Here is a 24,343-nt window from a genome sequence, read left to right as displayed (position 1 = left end):
AAGGTCGACAAAAGTGCTGGAGAAACTCAGCGGGTGCGGAAGCATCTATGGAGTGAAGGAAATAGGCAACATTTCAGGCCGAAACCCTTCTTCAAAAGAGATTTCGCTTTTACTTAAATTAATTTACTGGTGCTTCATTTCTCTTCCAGATTTTTTGTTTTTCCTCAATGTTGCAGTTCTTGTGCAGGAAGGAGTTGCAGACGCTGGTTTAAACCGAAGATAGACACAAAATGCTGGAGTAACTCAGCGGGACAGGCAGCATCTCTGGAGAGATGGAATGGGAGGCGTTTCAGGCCGAGACCCTTCTTCAGACGTTGACAAAGGGTCTTGACCCAAAACGTTTCCCATTCCTTCTCTCCAGAGATGCTGCCTGTCCCGCTGAGTTACTCCAGTATTTTGTGTCTATTTGCAGCTCTTCTTATTCAGTCTTGATTCTTTACCGAATGAGACCGTTTTAAAATATTATTATCTGAAACATTAATACTGACAAGAAAATGTACTCTGAAAGGCATCACAGTTGGACCTTGTCGAATACTCGCTATACATCAGCACGTAATTCTCAGTGGTGTATTGGATTGGGATCAAGCATAACTTGAACTGAAACTAGAGTCACCCATCCTTTTCCTCGAGAGATGCTTCATGAACCTCTTGAGTTATTCCAGCACTTTTTTGTCCATAATTTGAACTGATTTCCCTTCCCAGCCCCTTATACTGCAGTACACTGAGTGAAATTGGCATCGGGAAGAAGAGGTTAAATGTAGCAGCTCACTTTTCAGTGTCACGAATTTTTTATTCTCATATGTCCCAAAACAGAACAATGAAATTCTTACTTGCAGCAGAACAACAGATATGTAACCATAGTAATCTGTAAACACCATAATAAGCAACAAAAAAGCTTAGCATATATATTAAAAAAACAAAGAAATACTAATAATGCAGAGACAAAAACACTGCTGCCAAATCTCTGTAGCTCGGAGCTTATTTGGAGGTTTAATATCCTGATGGCCGCACTCTTCGCGCTGTAAAATGTTGGAATTTTTGGCTTGGATCGCCACTTCAGTCAAAGTTGCGATCACTGTCGTACATAGCATTGTAAGGCACCGTGCCCGGTGAAGTTTTCAACGATGATGATTTTATATTCACTGGTTAAGGGACGATGTTGAGGAGGGCTGCTCTCAAAGATCGAGTGACATCTGTGATCTGAGCTTCCACTTTTTCCAATATTGGCTTGTATTCGGCGTCAGTTCTCAGAGATCACTCACTGCCAGCAACTGATATAATCTGGTCAGCTGACACTCAACCAGAGTGAATAATTCTTGCAGACCAGAAACTGAGCGGAATAAAGTGCTTGTAATTTGAGCACTTATGAGCTTATAATTTCAATATTTATACAAACTGCAAGGTTTGGAACATTCATATATGATTCAGATAGAAACTGAAAAATAAACTTTAGTAAATGTATTCTATTTTAAGTCTACTGTTACTCGGGCAAAAAAGCTTGAAAGTTTATAACGGGAATAACATTTTTCAGTTTATTTGTTTGCAAAATGGTGCAAATTATGTAAGTGTTGAATCACAGATGAGAACTTTAGGATTTCCACATTAAACTGGGTATGGTAGAAATCATTAGAATGTTCTCAGTTTCACACTGTGTACCAGCAGGTACAAGCTGTTTCACAAAATATGTATCGTCAACAACAGCCATTCTGCTCTCACCTATCTTGTTAGTTTTTTTTATGTGTTTACTGCTCTCGCCCCATCTTATACCTCATCAACATTTCCTTGTAAAATCTGACCTAGGATTTGTGGTTCTAGTTTGTCCTCTAGTTTATAACTGTATATCATTGATTGCTGGGATTAATGGTATTACTGACACAGGTGCAATGTTTGTTTAGTTTTAGACCAGCAGAAACGGACTCAATTATGGACTCCTCAGTATAGACAATAGGTGCAGGAGTAGACCCTTCGGCCCCTCGAGCCAGCACCGCTATTCAATGTGATCATGGCTGATCGTCCCCAATCAGTTCCCCGTTCCTGCCTTCTCCCCATATCCCCTGACTCTGCTATCTTTAAGTGTCACATTGCAGTTCTTGGAGGGTTTTTGTGCTATTAATTTCTTCAGACATCGATAAATGTGTGGTGTTTAAAAAATAGCAATGTGGTAGGAGGCAGAAATGCAAGTCGATCCTCATTTGATCTACGGATGGGAGTAATCAATTTTCGCACAGCATGGGCAAGAATATTGGTGTGGCTGCCGCTAACTTGTAACTGGTTATAAAGGGCATAGAAGGGGGACACCTAGCACCTTTTCTGTCCAGAAACCTTGTGTTGGAGCGATGAAAAGATAATTAAAATTCGAGGTGCTATTGATCTCCTTCACCCACTACAGCAAATAAAGAATTTCAGGTGAACTTACATTAAGATGGACAAAATGTAGTTCAAATAAAGGGGTATGTAGCAGAATTTATTAAGTTTATTGATCTTGAAATCATGTTTAAGGCTGGGTAAAGAACGGAGAGAAAGCGCAACATTAGAATTTCACTTTCTCCTTTTCTTTGCCAGGAATTGGCTCCAGTGAAGTAACAGAATGTTTATTAGCTTCTTGCATTTGTTGTGACGCTATTTCTTTCTGTATCTCCAGCACCTCATGATCACAGTGCGGAAGCTGACCGTCCAAATGGAAGAGAAGCTCTTGCTGAAGTTATTGCAATTTTTTGGCTTGGGACAGTTGGACCAAGGTACAAGTTCTAAAGCAGGGTATCAATATTGCCTTGATGCCCAGTATAAATACTACTGCAGATTGGGTCAAAAACAATGTTTACGGTGGACTTTGCAAGCGGCACAAAGTTGTCGTATACAAAATGTTTATGTACTGGTCTGGGAGTTGCACTCAGACAACCATGCATTAGGCCTGTATCAAACACATTTACGATGACAACATCTATCAGAAAGCCACTTCTGATTAATATGGTTATCTTGTTTCATCTTGAGGACAGGGAGGCTGAAGTCCACTAATTCAAACCATGATAGAAGGTGAACCCAGGGTCTACTGCGTATGGGTGACTTTACTTACTCTTGGAAGAGTGGTTAACATCTTAAAATGTTTATTGCTGTAAAGTTGAAACAGATAGACATATGTTCCCATTTGTACTCTGTTATTACACGATAGTCTGTGCTATTTTTAAGACCGCATTTTCTTCTTCTTTTGAAACTACTGTGGAGAGGTTTGTATGTTTCAGGATCATACCCAACCCTTGAATCCCAACAATCCAGCCCTGATGCTGGAGTGCATTTTTGTTTATAGTTTGTTGATGATTTCCACTGTTGATTGGGTTTTGAAGGTTGGAAAATACCTTTTTTTAGATCTCACCAATTCTAGAAAAATATTTTTTCAGCTTATGATATAGGTATGCGAAGGAAATAAGATTGAAATATTATTAGACACTTGTTCAGCTTAGTGGAATACAGTTGTACGGGTCATTAAAATACAAATGCGTGGACACTACAATGAAATGGAGAATATCTGCACTCACCTGCAGGCTAGAATCTAACTGGGGGGATGGATGGTTTGTATATGAAGCAAAAAATATACCAGAATAAGTTGCAACATAATCTAATTGAGGGGTTCAAAAAATTCTGTATCTTAATTCTGATTAATTTTCTGCCTTCAAATCACTCCAGGATATGTTAATCATTATAATCTGTGTTATAAAATGTCAATCAATTTGAGTTCAATCAGTGGCACTCATTGTGGGCTCTAACTGCAACTAAACTGTGCTTCAGTGATGTTCACCCAGAAATTATCGAGGCTTTTTACATTACACTGATAGAGCAAAAAATATATTTGTAATTGCTTGTGAAATCCATGAACAGTTTATATGATTGCCCGGCGCAGCTTACTTATTCGGTTACTGGATTTCAGGTGGCTGGGTGGTGGCGGTGGGGGAATGGGTGGGGGGAGGGGGGGGGGGGGGCATAGGGGGTAGAAGGCAGGTGTGGTACTTGCTGAGTCTAAACCCAAGGCGAAGATTAAAAAAGTAACAAAGTGGTTTGACTTTCTGTTTTAAATTGACAACTTCCTTGTATATAATTAAGTTTGTCTATATTATAAATAACACGTTGTCTAATGGTGGGTGAGTCTGATTTAGGGGATTAAGGTTCCTTTGTGTTTGCCAGAATGCCAACAAAGTGCAACTGCCGAACATGGCCGGTCAGGGACATAAGCTCGTGACAAAGACTGAGGAATCTGTTGCCATACTGAGATGGTGAATTCTCCAGAGTAGCCTTTCTATAAACTTTTTTTAGATGGTTATTTAAACGCGGAAATGAAATGCACAAAATATTTCATGCATCTGGCAGCATCAGTGGAGAGAGCAACAGAATCAACCTTTCAGGTCAATGAAATAGGTAGAGTTGCTGCCTCACAGCGCCAGAGACCCGGGCTTGATCCTGACTTCACGTGCTGTCTGTATGGAGTTTGCATGTTCTCCCTGTGACCCCCATGGGTTTCCTCCAGTTGTTCAGGTTTGCTCCCACATCCCAGACACGTGTGGGTTTGTAGGTTAATTGGCCTCAGTAAACTTCCCGTTAATGTAAAGGGCATGGATGAGAAGTGGGATAGTGTAGAGCTAGTGTGAACGGGTGATCGATGGTCGTGTGGAACCAATGGGCCTTTTCCCGTCCCGTACTTCTAAACAAACCTAAATATCTCCGTTTGTTTTCCCTCTCCACAGATTTCTGACCCATAGGTTTTGTTCTGTTCTTTAGATTTTAAGCACATGCATTTTTTTTCTTTTGCTTTTTGATTTGTACTCTAGGGTTTCTATTTAATTAAAGCCTCCATCAGCGCTATCGAATGATTCCTTATCATCATCTTAATTTACCATTGATCAGTGAAGCTTTAATCTAAGTAACCATGTGTGCCTCACTAATTAATTGTGTTCAGTGTACAAGAGCAGTTCATTTCAGATGTGAAAGTTTAATATCTTAAACTCCTTCCTTCACAGATGTAGAAAAGCCAGATGAAAACGCCCCTGAACAGAACAATGAGAAAAGTGGAACAGCAAAGCGCTATTACTTTGAAAACCTCAAACTCAGCATGCCGCAAATCAAGATGAGCGTATTTACTTCAAGCAAGCTACCTGTTGAATTCAAGGCGAGTTTCTTATGATCGTGCTATACGTGTCATAGAGTCATACAGCACGGAAACAGGCCCTACGGCCCAACTCGCCCATGCAGACCAAGATGCCCCATCAAAACTGGAAAGCACATACCGTTCATCCACCTTACCTGATGAATGCCTCTTGCTCGAACTGTGGCCGTCTGCACATGCTACAGGTCTTCAGTCAGAGGGTGGTGAATCTGTGGAATTCTTTGCCACAGAAGGCTGTGGAGGCCAAGTCAGTGGATAATTTTAAGGCAGAGAAGGATAGATTCTTGATTAGTACCGGTGTCAGAGGTTATAGGGAGAAGGCAGGAGAATGGGGTTAGGAAGGGAGATATAGGTCAGCCATGATTGAATGGTGGAGTAGACTAGATGGGTCGAATGGCCTAATTCTACTCCTATTCCTTTATGACATTATAAACCACTTCAGAACCCATAGAACTCCAGTTGAAGTTGTCAGAGGTCTGGTTAAGAGCAATAGACATTGCTCAAACAAGTGGGAAACTATCTATAATTACAGCATCACAAATTAGTGAAAATTAAAAGGAAATGGAGACATAGTTCTGTTGCAACTTGTTTGGTCATAGAATCAGCATAATTTGTAGATGTACAGGAAAATATAGCAACTGTTTTCCATAATACGAGCCCCGCATGGTACTGATATAACTAGACAATATATCAAATTTTGATGATATTTGAGACGAGGAGCAATTCTGATCATGATTTTGGAAAAGTACTCTGTTGTTCCAATGGTGCCATATATCATCTAGATATTGGAAACGTAGACAAAGCCTTGTAATAACATCTCGCACAAAGGATGATGAATGTTTTTCAGTGCTGCACAGGAATGTCAGTTGAGAATATCTCTTCAGTAGAATGGGAATTGATAATTCGACTATTGAAAGAAAGGCGCGAGTGCCATGTAACTGAGCCAAGAAATCATGTCCGAGATCAGAAACAGTGAAATATTTGAAATAGTCGACGAAATAAGAGAAATAAGACCAAAACTAAAACTGTGGGTCGGCTCACTGAAGGAATGAGCTTGCAGACGAAGGGACTTTCCTTGTCCTTAGTGATTATTTTCTGGTTCCCATCATCACTGTCAGACTTTTGACCTTTGTAAATGACACAATCAAACTACATGAATCATCCTAATCTTACGGCATGGTTAAGTCATAGATGTCTGTTGATAACAGAATAAAATTGACAGGTTATTTTCCCTCAGGCAGTGCTCTGGCTTTGACATGACATTCCGAGTCAGCTTTCACTCTGAACTCCCTGAAATTGCTCTTATTTTTGCAGGTATCAGTTTGGTGTTATTTTTTTGTTTGTTGTTGCAGGCTTTGAAGGGCATGCTGGGCATCCGGTTGATCCGCTTTGAGGATGCAGTGATCCACCTGGACCCATACACCAGAGTGCACCCATATGAGACGCAGGAATTCATTATCAACGACATTCTCAAGCATTTTAAGGAGGTGAGAATTAGAGTGGGCAGCTGAGCTGGTCAAACAGAAATTATTATTCCACCAAAGGTTAAAATACAATGAACACTTTAGACATACCTAGTCCAACAGTAGGAAATTGGTCTACATTTTCCTCTTGAAGACTCTGCATGTGAAATAATTGGCATTCAGTAGCGACATGATGGCACAGCTGTAGAGTTGCTACCTTACAGCACCAGAGAGCCAGGTTCGATCCTGACTACAGGTGCTGTCTGTGCTGAGTTTGTACGTTCTTCCCGTGAGTTTACTCCGGAAGCTCTGGTTTCCTCACACATTCGAAAAACCTCCTGCACCTCCTCCAACCTCATCTATTGCATCCGCTGCTCTAGATGTCAGCTGCTCTACATCGGTGAGACCAAGCGTAGGCTTGGCGATCGCTTCGCCGAACACCTGCTCGGATCACAATAACCAACCTGATCTCCCGATGGCTCAGCACTTCAACTCCCCCTCCCATTCCAAATCTGACCTTTCTGTCCTGGGCCTCTTCCATGGCCAGAGTGAGGACCACTGTAAATTGGAGGAGCAGCGCCTCATATTCCGCTTGGGCAGTTTGCACCCCAGCGGCATGAACATTGACTTCTCTAAGTTCAGGTGGTCCCTACTTTCTCCTCCTGTTCTCAGCTCTCCCTCAGCCCACAGGCTCCACCTCTTCCTTTCTTCTTCCTGCCCCCACCCTCACATCAGTTTGAAGAAGGGTTTGGACCCGAAACGTTGCCTATTTCCTTTGCTCCATAGATGCTGCCTCACCCCTGAGTTTCTCCAGCTTTTTTGTCTAGCTCAAGGTGATAAGTGGGGAAGACATAGGGCAGCAGGGTGGAATGTGATAATGAAGAAAGGTGAGATTCCATCATTGTATTGGCAAACAGTGTCTAATTAACATTACTGTTTGCAGCACTTAGCATGCAATGTGTGCTTCAGAGTGAGTCTTGACTGGAAGAGCAGGCGTAACCGGAGGGACGAGCTTGCTTTAGTTTCAAGGCATGATCTCACCTGGAGTCACAAGAGATTGCAAATGCTGGAATCTTGAATTGAATAAATTTTATTATCCAAATATGTATACAAGGAATTTGAGCAAATAAATAGTGTTGGAGGAACTCAGCGGGTCAGGCAGCATAGATGAAGGGGAAATGGACATGAGATGCTTTGGGTTGGGACCCTTCTTCAAACCTATCAGTGTTAAATCTGGTCACCTGGACCCGATGGATTAAACCCCAGGCTTCTAATAGAGGTAGCTGTCGAGTTGTCGGCATTAGTAGTCATCGTTCAAGAATCTTTAGAGTCTAGAAGACTGGAAAATCATGAATTGTAATTCGACTGTTTAAGGGAGAGAGGCCACCGGAAGGAAATTACAGCAGGACAGGCAGCAACTCTGGAGAGAAGGAATGGGTGACGTTTCGGGTCCAGACCCTTCTTCAGACTTGACCTGAAACGTCACCCAATCCTTCTCTCCAGAGATGCTGCCTGTCCCGCTGAGTTACTCCAGCATTTTGTGTCTATCTACGGTTTAAACCTGCATCTGCAGTTGCTTCGGACAAAGGAAATTATTGGGCGGTTAGTCTGAAGCCAGCGTTTATCAGCTTTATCAGATATGTATCCGTGGTGGGTAACTTACATTTCATATTTCAAATGATGCTGCTACATTAACTGGTATGATTATTGAGATGTTGGGGGGGAGAATCAAAGTCACCTGGAGGAATCACTGGAGAGAAGGAATGGGTGATGTTTCGGGTCGAGACCCTTCTTCACACTAACCTAGAGGAATCTCATTCGGTCACAGACAGGACATGCAAACTCCAAAGATGCAGCACCAGAGGTTAGGTTTGAACCTGGATATGAAACCATTGAGCCACGTGTTTGAAATTTTGATTTTTGTCAGTCCCACGTCAAAGTGGTTGCCTGTTGAGGTAGCTGAGCCAGTCATGCAACTATCTTCTCAACGGTAACCCAAAGGTTAATGCCAAATCTTATTAAAATGGACATTAATACATTGGTTATTTCTTATTGTAAAATGTGTTTTTGTTGTCAGGAATTGATGAGCCAGGCGACTCGAATACTGGGCTCCGTGGATTTTTTGGGCAATCCAATGGGACTTTTGAATGATGTGTCGGAGGGCGTTTCAGGGCTGATCAAGTATGGAAACGTTGGAGGCTTAATACGAAATGTCACGCACGGAGTCTCCAACTCAGCTGCTAAGGTACATTTGATGAACAATGTCATGATGCAGCTGTTAGATTTATTTTCATCTACTGGTCGGGAAATTCCTCTTTGAAGATGGTAAATTTTAGTTATATGATCAGTGTTTTCAGTTCAAGTCTAGTTTAGCCTATGCTATGTTGTTAAATCTCTCATCTTGAAGACATTAAAGTGGGAAATTCCAGTGGGATTTCACAAGGATGGAATGGCACATACGTCAAGTTGAAAACCACACGGAAAAACTATTTTCACCAGGCCTTTGTAATCTAATCCAATGCTGAACATGAAAAATAGCTAGTGTCTTTTCTCGGCATTTTATTTGGAACTGTACTTGAAAAGTAGTTTATCAACTTGGAAGCTCTGTGGAATATTCTCAACTTTTGAAAGTCTCTATATAAATGCAAGTTATTTGTTAATAATTATAATACATGTTGCCCTTCTAATCAGAGTGAGCGTAGAAACCCAGATTGATCACATCAGAGAATTTTCTAGGTTGACATGGAGTGTCTAATACTTTATGATGACAACCTCAGCAATATTGGTTTCCTTGTGAACTGAGGTTATGCAATCCAGCTCGGTAGTGATGAAAGTGATTGGAGATCATTAATGAATAACTTTGAATGAAATATACTGCCAGGAAGCTCAACTAGGCCCGAAACGTTGCCTATTTCCTTCGCTCCATAGATGCTGCTGCACCCGCTGAGTTTCTCCAGCACTTTTGCCTTCCTTCTATTTTCCTGCTTAAATACCTGTCCAAATGCCTTTTAAATGCTGTAATTCTATCTGTCTCTATCATTTCTCTCTGCCAGCTTGTACCACATAACCACCACCCTCAGTGTGTGAAAAACGTACTTTGTCTACCTTCGATTTTCCTGCATCTGCAGTTCCTTCTTAAACAATTGAATACAAAATTGTTTAGAAGCAGAGGGTGGTGATAGAGAGTTGTTTTTCAGACAGGAGGCTTGTAACAAGTGGTGGGCCCCAGGGATGGGTGCTGGGTCCACTGTTGTTCGTTATTTATTCAAAGTTTGGATGTGAATGTCGGTGACATGTGTAGCAAGGTGCAGGTGATTATAACAGTGGACTGTAAAGGTAATCTACACTTACATCAGGATCTAGATCAATGAGACCATGGGCCTAATGACAAATGGAGTTTCAGTTCAGTTTAATTTATTGTCATGTGTACAGAGGTACAGTGAAAAGTTTTTGTGCATGCCAGTTGAGAAAATGCAAGGTACTGCATTTTTGTAGGTAGGAAAAACCTGGGCAGGACCGGCATGGTAAATGGTATGGCCCTGGCCTGTATTGTGGAACAGAGAGACCTGGGAATCCTGTACATGGTTGTTGAAGGTGGTGACACAGGTGGACTGGGTGATGGAGAAGGCATTTGGCCTGCTTGCCTTCACCACCGGCGTTGGGATGCAATGTTGCAGCTGTACAAGACATTGGTCGGGTCACATTTGCAGTACTGCACACAGTTCTGGTCGCCTTGCGGAAAAACAAGATGCCAGTAAACTGGAAAGGCTGCAAAAGAGATTTACTGGCATGTTACTGGGTTTGGGGGGTTTGAGTTCGGAGATGTGGGTAGGCTGGGTCATTATTCCCAGGAGCGCAGAGGCTGCGGGTGACCACACAGAGAGGTATATAAAATAATGAAGAATACAGATAAAGTTAGCAGCCACAGTCTTTTTGCACAGGGTTGTGGAGGCTAAAACTAGAGTGCTTTGGTTTAAGGTGAGAGGAGAAAGATTTAAGCGACCTGAGGGGGGCAGTTTTTTTGCACGCAGGGCGGTGCGTAGAGAGAATGAGCTGCCAGAGGATGTGCTGGAGGTCAGGTATAATAATGTGTCCTGTTTTTTTTTCCATTTCTAAAGGTTATTAAAGGCAACTGCTTTTCTAATTGTACATTGTCTTGAATCCAAAGAGGGTAAACATCATTCAAATAAAGTATAATTGCTTTTCCATTTTGTCACAGAGCTCCACTAGGTGAACTCTTCCCGTTTAAGTGTAACCCGTGGAGAGCAGTTCAACATATTTATCTTGGCAAGCAGTTGAGGTTGAAAGAAAGTTCACATCAGCTGGCTCTGCACTTGCCCTTTTGTTGCACTGCCTATCTCTTCATTTTAAATAGTACTTTGATCCTAAATATAGTCACTAGAAAGAAACTAACTTAAAATATTTGTCTTGTTGTAGTTCACATGAATTTGAATAAATGAGAGGAATCTATTAAAAAAAGATATATTTCTTCCATTTTTGTTCACAAAAATCTAACTTTAGCAGCACCCCAGCCTGGCCCATGTAATAAACTGGAGATTTTGACAGCTTCAGTGAATCTTATCTTCCTTGTGATATTGTGAGTTATAAATTGTTTGTAAATTAGTTAGTAGCTCTATTAAGGAGAATAATGTAATTTTGACACGTTTCTATGCAGGCTTATACAGAATATGCTTACTTAAAATGTCCAAGCTGTGTTTACATTTCTCCCGATTTTTCATGTTATTGTGCAACTCGTCTAACACAGGATTAGCTTTCAATCATGAAAATGTATTTGAGCAGAGTTGCCTCACTTCATCTAAAGTGATGAAAAGGCAGCTGCCTAGTTTTATGCAGGGATCTGCAGATGTTCCATTTTAAATGGTTTAAGATTGCATCCCAAATAATTTACAGCACCCAGTATGTACCACAGTGCATTGAGAGGTCAGTTGGAAACTTATCCCTTATTTTTGCAAATTATTTTCCAAAATTTTGTAACTTCGCCAATTCAGTGTGGTTAAGAAATTATACATAAAGATATCATGATAATATTCAGATATCCCGCAGTAAATGTTTAATCAACAGCAGAGCAATTTTCTTGAAGCACTTTTATCTGATTCTATTAATGTTGTCCAATGTTGTCCTGTAGATTTTGTAGCAGAGAAGTAAAGTTCCCCAAAGCTGTTGTGACAGTTTATTGTTCAGAACCAACTGGCTATTGGATCGGAAAAATTGCTATGTGATTTTTGAAAGAGTTCTGTTGACTGGAGAGCATTTGCACCTTCACATTAGTGTGAGACACAAAATGCTGGAGTAACTCAGCGGGACAGGCAGCAACATCTCTGGAGAGAAGGAATGGGTGATGTTTCGGGTCCAGACCCTTCTTCAGTCCAATCCTATTCTTCAACCTATTCTCAGTCTCCAGAGATGCTGCCTGTCCCACTGAGTTCCTCCAGCATTTTGTGTCTATCTTCAGTTTAAACCAGCATCTGCAGTTCCATCCTTCCTTCCTTCACATTGGTGTTTTTCCTCTTGTTAAACAAGGATGACTTTCTCATGCTTTACTTTTGCTGGCAAACTTTTATTGCATTGATTTACAATGTGAATTATAATGTGTGGCACTAATAATATCCTGCTGCTTGTTATCTGGTACTAAAAGGGCTTATAGATAGATCCATGAGAGAAAACAAGCATTGTGAGGGACATGGATAGGACGGATGGCCACCATCCTTTTTGCTGGGGGGGGAATCTAAAGCCAAAGGTCAGAGGATTAAGTGAGAGGGGATAAATGTAAAGGTGATCTGAGGGGCAAGTAAGTTTTTCACACATGTGGTACAAGCATTTAAAAGGCATTTGGACAGGTAATTCAGCAGGAAAATAGAAGGATATGGGCTTAATGCAACCAAAATGGGATTCATGTGAATGGGATCACAATCGGAATGGGCAGGTTGTGCTGTCGGGCCCACTTCTGAGTTGTACAGAGCAATGGCTCTATGACATTCAACAGGATATTGCCTAAAGTGGGATAAACCTGGTTCCAAGTGACCTGGTACAGAAATGACTGAGAACCAGACAGTACAAATGATAGATATCGGACCAAAACTAAGGGTTAGCAAACAAGAGTATTAACACATGGCAAATGTTCCATCTAAAATGGCACAAATGAGTTTTAATCTTTCCGATGCTGGGTTACCACCAACTCTGAATGTACTGTAGCCAACGGTAACTTCAAAATAACCCATGTTTATGTGCGTAGAGAACAGATATAAACCTGTGATGATCCAGTAATCTGACATGTGGCGTTTGTGGTGGGATGCAGTGACAATCCCTCAATATTCAGGCCAGTTGTGAAGGAGGTGCAGCAGTACAGCATAGCAGAGGAATCAGGCCCTTCGGCCCATAATGTCTATGGCGAACATGATGCCAAGTTGAACTAATCTCCTCTGCCAGCTCAGTGATCCATATCGTTGCATATTCATGTGCCTATCTAAAAGCATCTGAACTCCCACTATTGTATTTGCTTCCACCACCATCCTTGGCAGAACATTCTGGGCATCCACCATTCTCTATGTAAAAGAAAGTTGCCCCACACATCTACTTTAAACTTTCCCTCTCTGACCTTAAAGCTATGCCCTCTAGTGTTTGACATTTCCACCCTGAGAAAAAGGCACCGACTGACCACTCTATCTATGCTTCTCATAATTTTATATACTTCGATTTGGTCTCCCTTCAACCTCCGGTGTTTCAGAGAAGAAGTCTCTCCAACCTCTCCTTCGAGCTGATGCCCTCTATTCCAGGCGGCATTCCGATAAACTTCACCTGCCCCTTCTCCATAACCCCCACATCATTCCCATAATGGAATAATGTTCCATTATAGGAACTGTACACAATTCTCCAAACACAGGACGAGCTAGGAAGCAACTTCTTGTGCAAATAATACTTTAGTTTAGTTTAGAGATACAGCGCGGAAACAGACCCTTTCAGCCCACCGTGTCCGCGCCGACAAGCGATCCCCGCACATTAACACTATCCTATACCCACTAGGGACAATTTTTGTTACATTTACCAAGCCACTGAACCTACAAACCAGGACGTCTTTGGAGTGTGGGAGGAAACCAAAGATCTCGGAGAAAATCCATGCAGGTCACGGGGAGAATGTACAAACTCCGTACAGACAGCACCCTTAGTCAGGATCGAACCCGGGTCTCTGGCGCTGTGAGGCAGCAACTCTACCGCTGTGCCACATGTTGACAAGACATATTTTATAAGACTACATAAAGAATACAAAGTCACAAAATTCATCTTCCATTATGTCAAATGTAAAAGCAAGAAGATGTTATTGTGAGGAAGCTGAGATTGACTGCGATGTGCTTTGCATATTGTTGCTGTGAGCTGTGTTTTGCATGTTTATTTCAGTGATAAAGTTCACTCCATTGTCCCCATATTTAAATAGGTGCTTGTCGTTGATTGACTGCAGTGGGGATGTTGTGTTCGCATTCTCTCGCTGATTGTGTGCTACTGTCAGAGTGAAATGGCTGGTTTGTTTGATCTGCTTGTTGTTACCCAGGCAGAAAGCATCACATCTATGTAACAAACTGTGGCTGTCCTCTGGTTGAACCTGCGAAGGAAGGCAGCATTTGGGGTCATTCCAAGTTCACAGTGTGGACTTTTGACTGTCCTGTGTATGAACCGGTTTGGGGACCCCTACAGGGATCAGTCACTCAGGCCAGTAACACAAACCAATTTCTATTCTCATCTGCGGGGACAAATCCACACGGGTTGCTTGAAGGAGCTACCAACCTAATCAGGCATCTGTGGAGAGAGCCTGGACTATCTAGCTAATCAGACATCCACACAGACAGCCCGCTAGGGGGGTTTGCTCCTGGGTTAAATCGCCAATGTGCCATTGTCAGAATGCATTACTGCCCCAAGCTAATGACACGACGGGCAGCTGATTAAGGACCAAAGCTCAGAGAATGTGACAGCAAGAATAACACAGTCCTCGGGACCCTGTAAATCACCACACGTTTGTTCAATCATGCTCAGGGAAAAAACAGCAACTGGACCATTTGTTATTTGTCACCATACAAAAGAGACAAATCCCTGCACTGCCAAATGTCCACAGATCCTTTCTGCCTGACAGAAAAGTGCTTCAGGTGACACTGTGAACTGTCCAATTAGTGTTGCAAGCTTAATACCACAGCTTCGAACGTCACTGAGATATACAAACTCCAATTTTACATTTACAGTTATTTCAAAGTCAGGATTGCACTTGTAATAGTGTTTCCTGGTGGAAATGTGTCCTATATAGATGAGCTGAGCGGTTAGCTTTTGCTTAACTGGTAAGAAAGTGGTCCACCATTATTTGCACACATTTGCCACTATTTTTGTGATCACATGGGTGTTGGATAATTGTTAAATAAAATTGTTAAAGTCGTTGAAAGCTTTAAAAAATATATCTTTTAAGTTTTCTCTTGGCCTGGATACTGAAGGGTAAAACTGGGTGAGCCACCAGCAACAATGTCCCAATTCAAAGGAGCAATAGGTTGGGGGTTTTATGCTGTTAATTTGTGGTGGGAGGGCAGCAACAAAATGGAAGCACAGCACAGCTGTTTCCCTCCAGAGGACCCTGTGGGGTTCTCACTTGCTGTATTATGCATCTGTCATTGTTTTCACTGAATGAACCCAACTGCTGGTCCTAGTGAAAACAGCAACTAAAATTTTGAGTTGGCACTGATGTTGCAAGTGAAAAGTCCTTATAGTCCCAATAAAACACCATTTCAACGCCACTTTAATGTTTATGTTGTCTTGATTCCTTTTGCGTGCTGGATGGTATCAAATTACCACCAGGACAGCATGGTTCTTCCTTAGGCACAACGTGACTGTAAAATAGCATTCTAATGAATACCAATCAAGTATATTACTAGACACGGTTGGCATTTGCCACGAAGAGCTAAAGCCCAAAGTAAATATATTTGTGTTGTATTTAAAGGAGAATTAGCACCAAATGCTGACTTGTCTGCTGATTACCACGTTATGATGCTTCCTTGATCTTTTTTTATATAGAAAGATTTTAGAAATCAGTCACAGTTAAAATCTTGTGTTTGAAAAATAAATATATTAACATGAATATTTTCTTTGAATATTGAGACATGGTGATTAAAATTCCACATTTTGGCCTAGATTAACAAATTCTAAGCAATTTGTTATCCGTTGTCAGCAGAAACACCCCATATATGACCTGAATAATAATTTTCACACCCATCGCCAACCGGACGCCAACGGTTCTTGATATTAAGCAGTAATTGTTCAGCACAAGCCGCAGAAAGAGAGATGGATCAGCCATGATTGAATGGCGGAGTAGACTTGATGGGCCAAATGGTCTAATTCTACTCCTATCACGTATGAATATCTGGTTTAGATACAAAAGGCAGCAAAGTCTCAGCTAAGCTATTATAGTTAGTTATTGAGCATAATCAGTCTGCTGTGGCACTCAAATGCAATGGGAATTGTGTAGTAAGCTGTTCAATCACTGGACATGGGTCTAATGCGAGGATTTATCTGTAATCCTAAAGTCAGGTGGTCCTGACCAACTGGCATGTCTAGTAGTTATGCAACATGTTTGTGTGTGACTCGGAGAGAGTTCATGAGGCGAAAACAAGTTAGAGTACTTCAGATAGTTGCTGCAGAATGCTGACAGATGATTGATAACACTGGAATAACAAGAAGGCATTGTTGAGGCACTGTCCCTCACATTGAGTGATGGTTAACAAGCCAGCTGCTATCTAAGCGCCTTGTGTCACCACTCGAGGAAGGCAGGTTGGTCCGTCTCTAAGTGGAGCAAAGCACGAGATCAGAATGCTCAGCAGCTTTATATGCACTGAGCATGCCTTCTGTGTATAGTACAAGGGTTGGAAGGTACAAACTCATTCATGGATGGTATCTGTAAAGTGACCTCTCCTCTTTCCCTTTGGATGCAGTACCAATATAATTGGGGCTGAAACTACTTCCATAATATGTGTGTAGCAGGCATTAAGTGTTACCTTGTTTTGGATGCTGCTAATTGGAGACTAAATAAGAACTGGTTACATCAGGTTATATGAATAAAAATTGTTGCAATTCCACAGGTAAGTAATGCCTCCAATCTTTCTTTTCAATGACCCTCATCAGCATTGCAAATAATTTTATTCAATTGGTGAACATTGCACTTGGAAGGCTAGTGATTTGGAAACACATGCCTAATTGGCTAAAGTAATAATTTTGGTTGAGATGCTGCCTGTCCCACTGAGTTACTCCAGCTTTTTGTGTCTATCTTTGGTTTAAACCAGCATCTGCAGTTCCTTCCTATACATTGTCGTTCAAGGCACCTGATAACTTTCTAATTGCTTATGTTAGAGTCATACAGTGTGGAAACAGTCCCTTCAGCCTAACTTGTCCCACATCGACCAACATGTCCCATCCACACGTCCCACCTGCCTGTGTTTGGCCCATTTCCTTCTAAACCTGTCCTAGCCATGTACTTGTCTAAATGTTTCTTAAACGTTGCGATAATACCTGCCTCAACTACCTCCTCTGGCAGCTCGTTCCATACACCCACCACCCTTTGTGTGAAAAAGTTACCCTTCAGGTTCCTATTAAATCTTTTCCCCCTCACCTTGAATCTATAACCTCTGGTTCACAGTTTCCCCTACTCTGGGCAAGTAACTCAGTGTGTTTCTACTCGATCTATTCCTCTCATGATTTTGTACACCTCTATAATGGACAAGCTTTTCCCACTGAGAGTAGGGAAGATTCAAACAAGGGGACATGACTTGAGAATTAAGGGACAGAAGTTTAGGGGTAACATGAGGGGGAACTTCTTTACTCAGAGAGTGGCGGCTGTGTGGAATGAGCTTCCAGTGAAGGTGGTGGAGGCAGGTTCGTTTTTATCATTTAAAAATAAATTGGATAGTTATGTGGACGGGAAAGGAATGGAGGGTTATGGTCTGAGTGCAAGTAGATGGGACTAGGGGAGAATACGTGTTCGGCACGGACTAGAAGGGTCGAGATGGCCTGTTTCCGTGCTGTAATTGTTATATGGTTATAAGATCACCCCTCATCCTCCTGCACTACAAGGAATAGAGTCCCAGCCTGCTACCAACTTCAGCAGACCTGTTTTGCATTGTATGACTGGAACTTCTCTTTGGACCCTGAAGTAGAGGTCAAAAATTCAACAATAAATCACAGATAATAATAATAATAATAAATTTTATATTTAATGGGCGCCTTTCATACAAAATCTCAAGGACACCTTACATAGTAGATCGGAATAGAAACATATAATCGGAGTAAAACAAGTAATTAAAGACATCACAATGACACAAATTAAAAACAGAATTCAATCCAAAAACAGAAAATCAAAAACACAATGTGAAAAGAGAGCAGCGGCAACCAATTCGTGCCAGCGTCCACTCTCCCTTCACGGCAGCCATCTTGGACACAGACCTACAGGACTACAGTTAGACAAAAAAAAATCATCCCCCCACAGTGGATAGCACTGTGGAGGAAGGCACAATGTCCAATCCCCATCCCATGTTCACCCCAAAGTCAGGCCTATTGGGGCCACAGCAATTGCCTCTACGGAGGCCCGATGTCCCTGGCCGTTCTCACCGGGTGGTCTTGCCCCGGCGTCGGGAGAGTCCTTTTGGCGGCTGGGCCACCTGGAACGGCCGCTTCTTGGTTGGATCCCTGTATATAAATAGTTATACTACTTGGATAAGAAACATGCAGAAAAAAACAGAGTCATGGGAAGATACCAATCTCCTCTAGTCTTGTGTGAATTTTTGCAGATTGGGGTCGCTTTAAGGTTTCCCAGGCAACTTAGTATGAACTATATGTATTGTGGTCTATGGCAAGATGCATGTGTCATGCTGCATAGGGGATGGCGTGTGTAGGAAGGAACTGCAGATGCTGGTTTATAGACACAAAATAGATACCATTCCTTCTCTCCAGAGATGCTGCCTGTCCTGCTGAGTTGCTCCAGTTTTTTTGTCTAACTAGGGGATGGACTACTGGATAACACTAAATTCAAATGATGGTGTGAAGATTTGACTTGTGGTGCTGGGGAAACTCAACCAGACCCAAGATTGACTGCAGTGACAAGGAATACTGTGCAGTAACGTCTCACCAGCCCACTGCTCAAGAGGGCAGATACTGCTGGGGTCACACAAAGTGGAAGGGCAGAAATACTCTGACCTTTTTAACCTGATCTTTTGCAGTTTAGCAAACCTAACAGGGTCTTAAGAATGCCAGAAGCTGCATCATGGCAATGTTTAGATACCGTGCCATAAACCTCCCCACTGATACCAATATAATAGTGTTGTTTATGCCAAAGCCACACGACGCAGACTTCCATCATCATTTAGGCATTTAAGTGGAGTTATTAAAGCAGTCATTTTTTATGATGAATGTTGCAGCATGTACACTGTACACGAATCCTGCTGTGGGGCTGTGTACTAGTCATACATGGTACAGTACGAATCCTGCTGTGGGGCTGTGTACTAGTCGTACATGGTACAGTATTGTTACCCTTTCATTTTTATGCAACATTTTGTCTGTGTCATTTTGTATTTAAACTAGTTACACGTCACAATCTCCCTGTGGTTAGCAGTATCACGCAATTGTTATCATCTGGAAGAGATTATAAAGATGAACCTTTGTGTTCTCCAATTGACTGTTTTGTCAACCTATGCCCGATCTCACCCACCTGAGAAATACTTGTGATTTCATCTACAAAATGTGTTCATTCTTTCTCCCTATTTCCATCCTGCATGCATCACAGCATATCAATTCCCACAGCTGGATAGCGCAGTGTCCCGGTGATCCGCGTCAGAAAGTGAATCAGGCAGGCAGTGAACAACTTAGAATTAAAATGACATTGGAAATAGATAAGCCCATGTTGTTCCTGTGAATCTTTTTAACATGTCATTTGAAATAATAGAACAGATGATGAAGAATACCTTTGAGGGACATCCATACTATAGCCTAATTAACTCATTCATCATCATTAAGGGTGAAAATCCTAAATTAACCAAAGCCTTCAATGACTTTTTAACTAGTGGCAACCTCGCGAGATGATAGTTAGTCTCGTCAGCTGTTGTACTTTACCTTCCAAAAGCTTGATAAGACGTCATGTGAACGGAAATTGTACAAGTGACTAATAAGTAGACGATTGATGGTTATGATCTGATTTCTGTCATTGTTGGGGAAAGGTGGTGATTTGGGTTCTTAAGGTCTCGCTTCTTTGATTAATTTACATTAAAAAAACCTTGACTCAAGTTAAATAGCAACCAGTAAAAATTGTAAATTACACCAGACACAATAGCTTTGTAGAGGTTAAAGGAATTAGATCCTTTATTTGTCATTCAGACCTTACGGTCTGAACGAAATGTCGTTACCTGCAGCCATACATACAATAATAAACAACAGAACAGACAGTAAACACAAATTAACATCCACCACATTGAGTCCACCAAACACCTCCTCACTGTGATGGAGGCAAAAATCTTAGGGTTACTGTCTCTTCCCTCCTCTTCTCCCTCTGCGCTGAGGCGATACCCCACCGGGCGATGGTAAGTCAGTCCCGCGGCTCACCGAGCTCCGCGAACGGGCCAGTTCAAACTCCGCGGCCCGGGGGTGGTCGAAGCAGCCGCCCTCCAGTCCAGCGCTGTTGACGATGTCGTCCACTGGCCCGCGGCCGAACCCCGGACTCAGGCCGCCGCTGCCAGAACGCCGTCTCAGCCACCGGAGCACCGTTCCAGCCCCGAGCCGGGTCGCCCTCACGTGAGCGCCGTTCCACCCTCGAGCCAGGCCGCCCTCACGGGAGCGTCTCAGCCCCGCGCCAGGCTGCCCTCACGGGAGCGCCGTTACCCTCGAGCCAGGCCGCCCTCACGGGAGCGTCTCAGCCCCGCGCCAGGCCGCCCTCACGGGAGCGCCGTTACCCTCGAGCCAGGCCGCCCTCACGGGAGCGTCTCAGTCCCTCATGGGAGCGCCATTACCCTCGAGCCGGGTCGCCCTCACGTGAGCGCCGTTCCACCCTCGAGCCAGGCCGCCCTCACGGGAGCGTCTCAGCCCCGCGCCAGGCTGCCCTCACGGGAGCGCCGTTACCCTCGAGCCGGGCCACCCTCACGGGAGCGCCGTTACCCTCGAGCCGGGCCGCCCTCACGGGAGCGTCTCAGCCCCTCACGGGAGCGCCGTTCCAGCCCCGTGAGGAATCAAGTCATAATGAATTGGAGCCAAAGGGGGCATTAAGATAAAAGATGAGCCACAATCTCATCAAATAATGGAGGCGTGAAGGGATTAGTGTGGCCTGCTGCTTGTGTTGTATGGTGTAGCAATGTAACCACATTTTGAGATTTTAAAACTCAAGTCTGCAATTCATCCCATCAGATAAAGCATAAAAATAAGTTTAATTTGATACCTAATTCACTTTCATATCTTCAGTATTAAAAAAGTTATGGCAATTATCATACTCTGAAATTAGCATCTTGTTCCTTATTGCTTTTCCATTGACGTAACACAAAAGCTGTGATCGAGGACAGTCAAAAGCCCATAACTTTCTTAAAAATTAAGAGAACTGAATGAAATTTTAAGTTATTGTAGATTAAAGCATTCTGAAACAAATATGAAACATCTTACTTGGATGACCTGAAATTAAAGCATATAATTAGTTAATTACCTAATTGTAGCTAATTACAAAATTGACCGTTGTGATGGAAACAGTAATAAACACCCAGACTGCCTTGAAAATTCAAAAATGTGATATTCTCAAGAGCAGAACTTTAATATTATTGTATTATATGCTGCGTCTGTAACAAATAGGTAAATAAATTACAATTTCTAGCAATAGACCAAGTCTTTATGGAGAAGATCAGTTGCTAGCTGGTACATTGGCATATCATAATCAGTAGCATCATCATACTCCTCAGACTGTAACCAATAAGCAACTCTGTACACCTTGTTTTTCCTCAACTTTTCAATTTTGGCATTGTAAACCAGGGGCGGAAAACCCGGGGAGGCCAGAGGGGACACGTCCCCCCCCCCATGTTTTGAGAGGTGGGGGACATCCTCCCCCCCCCTCCCCCCAAGTTTTTGTCATCCGGATTTTAAAATCTCCGCTTTCCGCGAGACAGTGGAGGTGGGACTGCTGATCGAAGGCGCCGATTGGACGAGAGAGACGTCGGTCAGCAGGCAATGGGGGCGGGACATGATGATTCAGCGCGATGATTGGAGGAGAGAGGAGGGGGGTGGGACTGAGGATAGAGAACGGTGATTGGAGGAGGGAGATGCGGCAGACCTGCGCCTCATCCGCAGCCAGGATCGATCCCGGCCGGGTCTCCGGCGCTGTCCCCCCACCCGAGTGCTCCCCCGCCCCCCCCCCCCCCCACAGGTGGCCAGAGAGGTCGGGAGTCAGACGCGAGCTGTACCCCCAGGCCCACAGCCAGCGCAGAGAAGCAGCGCAAAACCCAGCTCAACTCTGCCTGCCACGCCAGGTTAATCTTCAGCCCTGCCTGGGCTTGCGGGAAATATGGCCAGCGCGGAGAAGCAGCGCTGGTATCCCCTCAGTCAGGGCTTGTAGGTTAACCCAGCGAGGCAGGCAGAGTTGAGCTGCATTTAGCGCTGGATTGAACCTCCGAAGCCAAAAAACTGTGTCCCCCGGTCCCCTCCATGTTTTGATAGCGAGTTCCGTGCCTGTTGTAAACTACAAGTTTTTGCTCTTCAAACCACGCATGCCATGCCTTTCTGCCAAAGTTGGAGTAGGCCAAATTTGGATAACCTCTGCGAATGCTGTCTAAATCAGTCTCTTTTGCTGGGCATTTGGATTGACAATTTTGCATTTCTTCTTCGGAGACATCAGTTTAAAATGTAAAGGGAAAAAAACACTGAACAGCATTAACAGAAACAAGTTATTATTTGCAGTTTTAGAAAAAAGGTAGAAATGATAAAGTTAAACACTAAAACAAATAGTAAATACCCAACAAATAAATTCATATTCACCCATAACCTGCCCATATTGTTGGATTCTGGAGTTGGCCACCGTATATGGATCACATTTGAATTGGTGGATAAAATCTGTAAAAATCTATTTAAGAATTTATTGGATGCTATTCTTGGTCGCTGTTAGGATCTTTTACAGGAATAAATAATAAAACTTTAAAGCTTTCTTTATCTTTAGTAACAATCTTCTGGAGGAACTCAGCCAGTTGAGCAACATTTGTGGATAAAATGATCAGTCGACGTTTAAGGGTGGGACCCTTCATCTGGACTGAGAGTAGAGGGGTGATAAAGGGCCTGTCCCACTGTACGAGGTAATTCAAGAGTTTCCCCTGATTCGACTCGGAGAATTACGGTAATAGCCGCTCGGAGGTACTCGGGGCTCTCATGGACATTTTTCGACTTTGAAAAAACTTCACGAGCTTATCGCGTTTCCCGAGTGTTTCGGTAGCGTTACGAGTCGCTAATGGACGTACCAAGCTCCGACGTACCCGCTACGTACATTCTACGTACTTACCACGAGTTTGATTTATTTTTTAAACTCGGGAGAGCTCTTGGGTAAACTTGTGTAGTGGGACAGGCCCTTAACCAGTATAAAAAGACGAGGGTGGAGGCTCAAGGCAAGTGCTGCTAGAAAGTTGCCCTCTACTTTTTCAATCCAGATGAAGATTCCAAACCAGATTATAGACACAAAATGCTGGAGTAACTCAGCGTGACAGGCAGCATCTCTGGAGAGAAGGAATGGGTGACATTTCAAGTCGAGGCACATCTTCAGACAAAAAACGTCACCCATTTCTTCTATCCAGAGATGCTGCATGTCCTGCTGAGTTACTCCAGCTTTTTGGATCTATCTTTGGTGTAAGCAAGCATCTACTGTTCCTTCCTTCACATATCCTACCGCAGATTGTTTATTGCTCCAGATTCCAGCAGGCTCTTCTGTCTTCATGCTTAATTGTGTTGTGACTTTATGAATGTCCTTTGCCTTAGGCATGCATTAAGTGTGTAAGCAATGTGTGTAACTGGCTAGGCCAGGCTCTAGGGTGTGGCTCTAACCCTAATGCATTTAATTTTGAAATATTTCTGTCATTATAGACATTCAAAAATATGCTCTGTATATTTCACATAACAAAATATTGATGGGTGACAAGTTTATTGTCTCGCCATCAGTACTTTACAGCTAAATGGAGTGATGTGAATTATCTGGTGTGTATGTTATTTTTGCGACTTTTACAGACAACAAAAGCTCCTATTGGAGTGAATAACAAATTAGCATGGATTAAGAATTGGCTAGGTGATAGGAAAGAGTGAGTAGGCATAAATGAATATTTTGCTGATTGGCAAAATGTAACAAGTGATGTGCAAAGATGATCAGTGCTGGGGCCACGACATATTACAGTTTATGCAAAACTAAATTAGATGAAGGCAGCAAACATATGTTTTCTAAATTTGCTTATGACACAAAGATGGTATAGAAGTAAGTTGTGAAGAGGACATGAGAATGCTGCCAAGAGATCTAGGTAGATTTATGGGCAAAGATCTGAAAATGTGGGTATAATGAATAAGGATTTAAAAGTGTCCATTTTGACACAAAAGGTGATAAAGTAGTATATTATCTGAATGGTGAGAGATTGCACAAGCTGAGATGCAGTGAGATCTGGGTGTACTTGTGCATGATTTGCATTGTAAGCAGATATTACAA

At 42.7% G+C, this 24,343-nt stretch overlaps 1 protein-coding gene across 5 annotated transcripts in view; it reads left to right on the top strand.

The window, feature by feature from the left end:
* The window catches only part of vps13d (vacuolar protein sorting 13 homolog D), a 181,853-nt gene that overhangs the window by 107,474 nt on the left and 50,036 nt on the right, over nucleotides 1-24,343 (top strand). For all 5 annotated transcript variants that reach the window (XM_033048439.1, XM_033048438.1, XM_033048441.1 and 2 more), the window contains 4 exons: nucleotides 2,642-2,738; nucleotides 5,007-5,155; nucleotides 6,505-6,639; nucleotides 8,693-8,860. In XM_033048439.1, coding sequence (XP_032904330.1) covers nucleotides 2,642-2,738; nucleotides 5,007-5,155; nucleotides 6,505-6,639; nucleotides 8,693-8,860 — 549 coding nt within the window. The remainder of the gene's footprint in view (nucleotides 1-2,641; nucleotides 2,739-5,006; nucleotides 5,156-6,504; nucleotides 6,640-8,692; nucleotides 8,861-24,343) is intronic.

This window comes from Amblyraja radiata, chromosome 31 (assembly GCF_010909765.2).
Source record: "Amblyraja radiata isolate CabotCenter1 chromosome 31, sAmbRad1.1.pri, whole genome shotgun sequence".
In the NCBI taxonomy this organism is placed as follows: Eukaryota; Metazoa; Chordata; class Chondrichthyes; order Rajiformes; family Rajidae; genus Amblyraja; species Amblyraja radiata.
This window is presented reverse-complemented; position numbering and strand designations above follow the sequence as displayed.